The 10,411-nt window shown below is 42.9% G+C and overlaps 1 protein-coding gene across 1 annotated transcript; it reads left to right on the top strand.

The window, feature by feature from the left end:
* Positions 1-520: 520 nt before the first annotated feature.
* On the top strand, positions 521-2,072 carry LOC122653092 (UDP-glycosyltransferase 73C12-like). Its single transcript, XM_043847020.1, has one exon. It carries the CDS (start codon positions 543-545, stop codon positions 2,046-2,048), a length of 1,506 nt encoding a protein of 501 aa, XP_043702955.1. The 5' UTR covers positions 521-542; the 3' UTR covers positions 2,049-2,072.
* The last annotated feature ends 8,339 nt before the right edge of the window (positions 2,073-10,411 follow it).

The raw sequence follows: 10,411 nt of genomic DNA, 5'->3' as shown, positions 1-10,411 counted from the left end.
ACCCAAGATGAGCTACATCCATGGCCTAGCGATAGAACGTAACAAATGAAGGGTGAGGCTTAATTTTCCAATCTGTTTCTTTCTTCTCCGTAAATTAATTTCTTATGCACTAAGGTCTAAAGTTAGGTATCTTTCCTTTTGGGAAATTTGGACACTACGAGAAGCCCTCTTTATCTAACAAAAATATGACACAAACATTAAATTCATTTTTTTGTACATAATTACTTATATAGCCATGCATAGGACAAGTTCTGACTTTTGAGGCCTTAACTCAAGACTCTCAAGATTCGCATAAGAAGATTGTTAGGGACGATGAATATTCTATTTGAAGGCACGTTTTGTGCGCCAACCGAGCCCAGCACATGGCTCACGCAAGGCAACTCTTTAATTTACAATAAAATTATGCTCACGCCATAGCCAGTAGCCAGTAGCCAGTAGCCATCCACAGACCAGTTCAGTAGATTTAGGAACAAATACTACTATATATTTATAAGGATATAAGGGGATCTGAAACCACTTTCTCTTCCAGATTTGCAACGCCCATGGCTTCTTCCAGTGATAACCATGACCTTCACTTCATTCTGATTCCTCTAATGGCGCAAGGCCACATGATTCCAATGACAGACATAGCGAGATTGCTAGCCCAACAAGGCGTCACCATTACCATTGTCACTACTCCACTCAACGCTTTCCGATTCAAATCGATCATCGATCGAGCTGCCGAATCCGGCCTTCGAATCCGCCTTCTCCAACTTCGTTTCCCATCTACAGAATTCGGACTACCAGATGGGTGTGAAAATCTCGACCATGTCCCCTCACGAGAACTGATCAAAAACTTCTTGGAAGCTGCGAGCATGCTCCAACCAGCCTTAGAACAAGCACTTCAAGAAATAGAGCCACACCCAAGCTGCTTAATCTCCGATATGGGTCTCTCTTGGACATCTCATACGGCTCTTAAGTTTGGGATTCCAAGGTTTTACTTCAATGGTATGTCTTGCTTCACTCTGTTTTGCAACCAAAACTTACTCTGTTACAAGCCACATGAAAGTGTCGAATACGATTCGAAGCCCTTTGTGGTTCCAGGCATGCCTCATCGAATCGAACTCACAAAGGATCAAATATCGGGAAGTGTTCGTGACGATATTGAACCCTTTTTCCAAGAAATCAGAGAACAAATCAGAGAAGCTGAGCGAACATCGGATGGTGTTGTGATCAACAGTTTTTATGAACTGGAAACTTGTTATGTGGACGAGTACCAGAAGCTTATGGGGAAGAAAGCTTGGTGTGTTGGTCCTGTTTCACTATACAACAAGGAAGCCTCAGATATGGCTGAGAGAGGTAATAAAGCAGCCATTGATGAAGAACAATGCTTGGAGTGGTTGGATTCGAGAGAAGCAGAGTCTGTCGTTTACGTTTGTCTTGGAAGCCTATGTCCCTTGGCTACTTCACAATTGATAGAGATTGGGTTGGCCTTGGAGAGATCGAATCACCCATTTATATGGGTGATCAGACAAGGGAACAATAATAAACCATCAAAAGAGCTGGAGAGATGGTTATCGGAAGAAAGATTTGAAGAGAAGACCAAAGGACGAGGACTCTTGATTCGAGGCTGGGCGCCACAAGTGCTGATCTTGTCGCACAGAGCGGTGGGAGGGTTCGTGACACATTGTGGGTGGAACTCGACACTGGAAGGGGTGAGCGCAGGTGTGCCTATGATGACATGGCCCATGTTTGCAGATCAATTCTATAACGAGAAACTGATTGTGCAGATTTTGGGGATTGGAGTAAGGGTTGGTGTGGATGTCTCTTGTCAGATGGGGGAAGGTGAAAAACTTGGGGTTTATGTGAAGGGAGAAGAGGTTGAGAAGGCAATTGGGATTTTAATGGATGGTGGAGAGGAAGGAGAAGTGGTAAGGAAGAAAGCAAGAGAGGTTGGAGAGATAGCAAACAGAGCAGTTGAAGAATGGGGTTCTTCTCATCTTAACATCTCACTCTTTATTCAAGATATCAAGCATCAGGTAGTAGAGAAGCAATCAAGGAGGAGATGAGTTGATTTGACGTGAAATCAAAGAGACTTATATTTATTAAAATTTTATTTAAGTTGATTTATTTTTATAATAATTATATCATGCAAGGATAAAGCATGCCCTCCTTGAATAGTGTAATGTTTTTGCATTTGATTCATGGTTCATGGAGTATCAGATCTCGGTTCAAAAGACAGAGCAACTCCACTGATACGGCCATGGTTTGAGATTTCGGTATCGGTATTGGTATTGCATTTCCCGTATCGGGCGATACATACCGATTTTGCAAGTGATCGATCCTAATATCGTGCCGATACCGTATCATTGACATGGTACATACAAAGGGTAAAATGGTAAAAAAATCCATTTTTAAAGGAGAATCGGGGCAAATTTGTCTGATAAGGCCAATCCGTGTCGATACTAATCCAATGCCATATCAAATTCTGAGTTGGCCGATACCCATTCCGATACCATGCACTAAAACCCATGGATACTACAAGTCAAAATGTGGGTGGACTGCGATTCAACTGAAAGCCCTCATGATGTGACGCTTGAATCTTTTAGAGACTAATAACTGAAAACGCTTGTGAAGTACAATATATTAAAGTACTCTGTGCCTACAACACTACGAAGAGAAAAAGGAGTTGAGCTAGTCTCTAGGGAGCCCAGCACTCTCAGGGAGCATCCAGCCGTTGGATTGTGCCTCACGCATCCCTAGGCATGCACCGAGATGTGTGCTGCACAACCCCACCCTTGGATGCCCCTTGGGCGTGCCCTGGGTGCTGAGCTCCATGGAGAGGAGCCGGATCCAAGAAAAAGATCTTTTCCAACTCCAACTCTAACTCTAACTCTAACTCCAATTCCAACTCCAACTCCAATTCCAATTGCTCTCTGTAGACACCAATTTTTGTCACCACCTTTGGCGAGGATGACAACTGGACACGAACGATGGGCGACACACCTTCCCCCTTTCTGGACCCTGGACTACCTAACCCATGAGCCCAAAAACCTTTTGGAACCCAAAAATGGCCCATTTGGGCCCAAAAATTGAAATGAGAGGAAGTACACTGTCCACGGTGTCGTGGATAGTGTCCCACGGCATTGTGGAGGGGTCCCACGGCTCACATGTACTTTTCCACGGCACCGGGACTACTTTCGACATCAACCTAATGACGTCGCCCACGGCGTCGTGGGAAAGCCCTCCACGAAGCCGTGGAGACCTCCTCGGCGCCGTGGAGGTCTTATTTGGCCCAGGGTGGGTGTCACGCCCCCATCCCAACAAGGAATATAATATCATATAAAGGGTGACTAGGACGACGCGTGTCATCCTACTAAACCGCCCGGATCACTGACACAGTGTCCCAACGCACAGTCATATCCAATATTAACACAATATAATATCAGAATGCAGAAAAGAGGAATATTACATTCCAAGGATCAGTAGTATTGCGGAAGCGTATAAATCGAATAGTTACAAGATGTTCAAAGCTAGATGATAAATACAGTAATTAGTTACATTTCCAATGATCATCTAATAACTATCAAAAATGGTATTACAGTAAGTATTTCACCATAGGCCTTAGCCTCAAAAGTAATCAAAAAGGGATCGAGTCCCGAATATCCTCACGGCCCGTAGGCACAATCATCGCAAGGACACCCGTCGCCATGTTCCTCAAACACGGCCTCCGGTTCCTCCTCACCGATCTCATCGTATCCCGAGGGCTGAACTCCAAGTCCCGCGAGATATCCGTCACCTGCACCATAATCTAAAAAAATGTGCGCACGAGGGGGTTAGCTCCACTGAGCCAGTGAGGGGATGGGAATGCACAAACACGCAATTCACATAGTCCAATGATGCATGCACATGTTAAGTCCATTTTTCCACCTAACAAACAACTAAGTCAATGGCATATGCTACTGTGACAACTCGGGAGACACTGTGGGTCACTTAACTTATCGCCACAATGAAACCTCAATTGTCACGTGGGACCTACGCCGATCGAAGCCTCCAAGACCACTCAGTGGCAGACCCCTGATAACCAATACTACCATGACTGGCCTCTCCCACCTCCACAGAATCCGGTGTACTGATTACCCAACACCTAAACCCCTGTTGGTAAGGGTCGTAGCATAAGGGTGTGAAATCCTAGCCACAATATACTACATGCAAGTCCTATCGTCCCGAGAGGTAATCCGGGCGCATCAACTTTTCATCCGGTTTAGTGCCCGGTTACAAGCACGGCACGCGCATACAGATTCAACATGACATTCAACATAATTTCTTCATAAATGTTTATAGAGTTCGGGTTCCCACGTACCCACCGGCACCGAGACCCATCAAGATACAACATTACCAATCAACATTATAACAAATAGATATAAAATTATGCAATATGCGCAATCATGCTTATTAATTATAATGAGTACATAATATATAATGCAATAATAATAACAAGCCCATACAACCAAACCCACTCACAACGTATACGCCAAGCACCCAGTTTATCAGTTGTCGCCTCGATCAAGCAATAAGCCACAAAAGTGAATATTTTAACCTATACAAAGAGTGGAATAAGGTTAAACGAGCGAAAGGAACGGATCCCCAAAAGATCTCCCATAAACACTTAAGTATAAGGTTTCGAGACGAAGTGGTTGCGGGAGTGGTTTCATGCCCAAATTCTGCAACCACATGTAAATCCTAGGAAACCGGGACAGTTTTAGTCAAGGTCGGATGCAGATGTGGTTTCAGAAAAACTGAATCCAAGTGTAAATCCGACCTTCACAGGGGCTCAGGACAATTTTTGTCAAGGTCGGATGCGAGATGTGGTTTGAAAAACTCAATCCGAGTGTAAATCCGACCTTCACGAATCCTTCTCGGGAAGGTAGTTTCGGGGGTTTCTTGCAGGTCGAAATCACATGTAACCCTCACACCTTCAGGTCCAAAATCCGAAGGATTCCCCTCCAAGGACCCCATTTCAAGTGGTTTTAAGCACAAGGACTTCTAGAAAACTCCATCCTAAGCTCATTAGGGTCCAACCTTAAATCTCTCAAAAGGCAATGAGAACCCTCACATTAGAGCTCATAATGGAGTGAACTAACTCCACCATAGCTTGGCTTTAAAGCTCCATCTACTCCCTAGGTTCCAAGAGAGATCTAGGTCAATCTCTCCCATTACCCAACCCCTTTTTGAAATCCAAAATAGAAGAAGGAAGAAGCTTACCTACCCCCAAGATGAGAGCTCCACGATTTCTGCCCAAGAGATGGGGTCTCCACCTTCCTCCAAGCCTCTCTCTCCTTCCTCTTTCTCTTTCTCTCCTCTTTCTCTCCTCTTTCTCTCCTCCACGATTTAGGGTAGAAGAGGATGTTGAAGAAGAAGTAATGTTCTCTCCCCCTCCTCCTCTCTTTTATAATAAATGGGTCTATGGGTACCCTTAGTCAAATGGGTCATGAGGCCTAATGGGTCAACCCATTAGTCCTATGTGGGTAAGTGGATGGAATAACCCACCATTGGGCCAATAGGTTAAGTGGGCCTGCCCACAACCTTAATTAGGGAAAAGCCCATTCTTAGATGGGCTCATATGAGATGGGTATAAGTCCCCAATGTACTTCCTAAAGGTACGCGGGACCCGAACTTAAATTATTCCCTTCTCTCATGAAATAGCTCGAGCGGTTCAAGCCCGGACCCGCACTTCGAGGTTACCAAGGGAAGAATAATTAATAAGACTTGAGGCTAGAACTTACTTTCCCCCCTGTCATGGTTTATTACCCATGACCCCGAACAGCTTCGCCACGGCAACGCTAAGCTCATCACCGAACGAAATATCCAGCTGAGGTGACGGTCCAGGATGCTCTCTCCTGAACTCCTCGCTTCCCGGGCTGGTACTTGGAGGGTAGTCGACGAAGTCGCCGTCCACGAACTTTCCCCACTGGCGGTTGAGGAATCTTTCCTCCACAGGCACACCCGTGCTGTGGTCAACGATTTTGTAGCTAGGTTTGACCATCATGGAGAACAGGTCACCAGCATACATGGCAGCGGTATCTACACGTCACGAGAAGAAATGATATTTAATTATATCCCGGGGTACGGGTATAACAGTGGGGGTCGCCCCCCCTATAAATAGGAGGGTCCCCCTCCCCTCCAAGACGAATCCTCTCGGGTAGGGAGACCTTTCAGGGCTTGTTTTCCTCCCTTTTCACTCTCTTTTCCTTTGTTTATCTCTCATGAGTGTGCGAGTGAGTGAAGTCTTTGGGTGTGGGTAGATCCTTCGATTACCCGTCCGATAATAGAGCGATCCCGCTCTTAGAGTTTGTTATCCCGTCAGTGCACGGATAACAAGCGAAACCCTTCGTTACAGACGTTATTCTATCCATTTGTTTACTGCCAAGCTACTTAAAAGACCCGTTATTCTATCCAAAAAGGAATCGGCGTCGGTCCATTCGTCCGTCTCTCCTGAGCCAAAGGAACACATCCACACAGGTAAAATTACTGCATTTTTTATTGATTCGATGTAGTCCTTCATCGTCTTATCATTTTACTGTATATTTTATAGATATAACGTAGTTCATAATGTCATAATGTAGCATACATAATGTCCCCCCCCCTAATAAAAAAGAGTGAATATTTATCATTTTGTAGCATCTATTATAGAGAGACCGGTTTCGGCCGGGCGAGGTGGGTGCCTAACACCTTCCCACACTCGTAACCTGACCCCTTACCCGAACCTCTGGTCGGATCATATGGAATCACGTAGCCCGGTTCTGTTCACAACAGATAGGGTTACACTTAACGGGTCCTAGGACCTAACCCTAAGTGGCGACTTCACATCATTTTTGTATATTTTAATGTGTGACCCCAATCTCCGATATCATTCTTATACATTGACAATATTATCCATACTATCATTTGTCGCCAACGAGGTTGCGGAAACCTCATCACGGCGAGGACCACGGTACTTACACTCCAACGATAGAGATGATTTGGACACACATCTCCAAGTGTTGACTGGTGTTGGGATGCATATCCAAATCCTCCTAGCTGTTGGATGGGTGGTTGGAGAGGAGTTGGCCACCCAAGTAGTTGGAGAGGATCCGGATAGAGGGCTGACTTGGGCAACCTGTAATGTTGCTCTATTGTGTTCTAGTGGTCGTAGTTAGCCTTATGCACCGAGTAGGTTTTTGTATGCCAGTAAAAAGACAGAAGGAATTATATATGTTTTTTTAAAATTTATTATTTCCATCTCTTAATAGACTTCTAGAGACGCAATTCTATTTGTCAATCTCACTTCCTATTTATAAAGTAAGGATATTGGGAGAAAGAATGCTACTTGGGTGCATATGGTGCACTGGCTCTACGCCCAGACACAAGGATGGGTGAAATGACCACCATGCCCCCATGTAAAGGCAGAATTTTTTAGGGTTGTGGCGATCATTTCACTTGCCCCTATGTCTGAAGCTCTAAGTGCAGAGATGGATTAAAATCCTCTCCAGTTCCCTAAAAATGCAGTGCAATGTAGTTCAAGGTTGAGAGCTTGACACGTGGAAGATGCTAAATCCAACGGTATCGAGCTCGATTGACCCAATTTATTTTTATTTTTTTTGAAAAAATTTCTTAGATCCACTAGATTCACCCATCATCCTAGGGTTTTAGTATGTTTCAAAATACCCTTCAATACCCTTCCGATGCCTATTACCGCCCTCTCCGGCTCCGCTCTAAATGGGTGGAAGGAAACTTGATCAAAAAAAAAAGGAAAAAAAAAAGATTGAGAGACAAAAAAACAGGTAGAGAAAGTTGCGTGCCCCTTCCTTCCTATTTTCCTCCATCATAGTTTAAAACAGATTTTTGAGGCAATTTTGGAAGTTTGCTTTTTTATTATTCTTAGCCAACTTTGGGAATTGAGTAAATCTTTTTAAGATGAAAAGTAGTGGATGCAAATCAAATTTGAAACCTACTTATCTTGTAATAGTTCTTACCTAGTAGATCTAAGAAATTGTCCTCTTTTTTTTTTTTTTCTCTTTCTTCTCAAGCTCGGAATGGTTGGATTTAACATCTTGCACGTGTTGAGCTCTCGGCCCGAACTACACCGTACTGCATTTTTAGGGAATTGGAAACGATTTTTTCCACGTAGAAATAGCGTACCGCACGGGCCCAAGTAGGTCTCTTTCCCGACATTATATATTAAGTTATAAACCTACGACATTCAAACTGACCCTTTTATAATTACCAAAAGCTAAAAAGCAAAACCATGAACAATTTTTTTGGGTAATTTAAACGTACCTCCCCTGAGGTTTGCTTTAATTACACATTCACCTTGTTTAGAAAATAACGCATACCTCCCTTCCTTTTCAACCTAATTAATAACTAAACCCACTCTGTTAACTGTCCTCGTTAGTTGCAAACAATAAGAGTGTTGAATTCATTTTATGACCAATATAACCTTGATGGGGTAAAATGACATTAATGTGCTCTTCTTCTTCTCCTGCACCTACGATCATCAACAATTCTGCAGGACAATTTAAATCCTTGCAACACAGGTCCTCAGTTGGGTAAAGCTAAACTGGAGCTTCTCAAGATATTTTCAGAAATAGACGACCTTAACTGTGGTATCCTTAATCAAATCCTTCAACTCCCCTGCTACTTGACCCTGAAAAATTCCTCCAAAAATTGGAAAGCCATCTTCAATTACCAAGAACAACACCCTCAAGCGTACTCTAAAATTAGGGATTTTGATCCAATTGAAGCTTCTGATTGCAAGCAATGCTGTAGGTGATGAACCAAGTGTTTAGATATGCAAAGAATTGCTGGTTCTCGTCACGTACAACATTGATTGTGAGACTATGAGTGAATTAACCAAGAAATGGTTGCAAAAAGTGACCAAGGAAAGGGTTGGAAGTCAAGGGTAGGGGGGAATTATCTCCTCCAGTTCCCTGCCCAGCCTAGTTCCCCAGCCCCTCTAATAAGGGGGCGGGGGATGGACCCCACTCGGATAGAGTGTTCGAGCAAGGGTAGGGTGGTCATTGTGCCCCCTTGTTAGGGGGACTAGGGAACTCGGCCGGGCAGGGAGCTGGAGGGGATAAAGAGGGTAGGGGTGTTAAAAGTTAGGCTCTCTTGGGTATCATTTTTAGTTTTATTTTTGCCTATTTAACAAGAATCATTAATGAAAACCATTTTTGATAAAAAAAAAAAAAAAAACTAAAAATCATTTGATAAACATTAGACATAATAGAGTGTAGAATGAGAAATGGTTTGGTATGCCTATGCGTAGAATGGTTCCAAATTATCAAATCTCATATATATTGTAAGTGGTGGGTGAAGACATTTCCTCTTCACCCACCTTCCTTCCTAGGAATGGATCCCACTTGGAATCACCATTCGGAATTCGGATAAGCATCGATCGGTTACAATTTTTTAGGCGATTCTTCCTAATTCCGATTGGAAGTGGATAAGAATAGACAGGCGGAGGGGAACCTGTTTGTGCAGAGAATCGACAAGTTCATCAAACTTCAGATACTTTGAGAAACACCCAACAAAATGAAAAGATAATCTAATGATTCACATCAAATGTTCTAATTTTTAGTTTATATCATGCTATTGATAACCAATTAACCAAGAATATAATAAAAAAGACAAAACAAAACATCAAGGTCGCGATTGCAGAAAAGCCAATGCCAGGAACTCACAACCTTTCACATAATCTAGTAGAACCCCATTAAACCTCCACAAAATTATGCAAAGATCACATTGAATTTCTAATGGAACAAAATGAAAGCAAGCAAAATTTGAAGTTGGGGATACCCAAGAAGCGGATTGGCCAAGAGCCACGAAGGCGAAACGATGCTCAAGATTTATGGTGAGTTTGGCATGGACAAAAGGAGGACTTGTTGGAATTTTAATTGTTTTTAAAATTAATGATTTAAAATACTTTTTTGCTGGATGTGTTAGAAGGTTAAGTCATTTCCTAATATACACCTAAATAGCCAATGAGTGCCTATTGGAAGACTTGTTTGAGTGGCTAAAAAACAAGCCTTATGGGAAAAGACATGTTTTGGGACATATCTTTTGGAGACATCCCTTAGTGGTGTCTCTTTTTCTCCTATATATATAAAGAGAGGAGGTCTTGCTCATTCTCTAACAATTGTTTTTGAAAACATCTTTAGAAGTAATTATAGTTTATGTTTTCTTCCCCACCATAGTCTGTCATTGTCAGTGAGTTAGTAAATATAGCCTTTGGACTCCTTTTGTAATCTCCTTTGGAACTGCAACTTATGTGATTAGAGAATTGTTTTATCTAGGAGGTATAGATGTATAGTCAACCCGGATTGCAGAATTGGGGTATCTAAATATCTTAAGGAGAGCATCGTTTAATGCGACTCAACTCTACTATTTATGG

The sequence above is a fragment of the Telopea speciosissima genome, chromosome 2, assembly GCF_018873765.1.
Source record: "Telopea speciosissima isolate NSW1024214 ecotype Mountain lineage chromosome 2, Tspe_v1, whole genome shotgun sequence".
Taxonomy (NCBI): domain Eukaryota; kingdom Viridiplantae; phylum Streptophyta; class Magnoliopsida; order Proteales; family Proteaceae; genus Telopea; species Telopea speciosissima.
The sequence above is the reverse complement of the archived record's forward strand: the minus strand, read 5'-3'. Positions and strand labels throughout refer to the sequence as shown.

What these genes read in the sequence shown, in the direction of transcription:
- LOC122653092 (XM_043847020.1), top strand. Translation starts at nt 543, where the DNA reads ATGGCTTCTTCCAGTGATAACCATGACCTTCACTTCATTCTGATTCCT.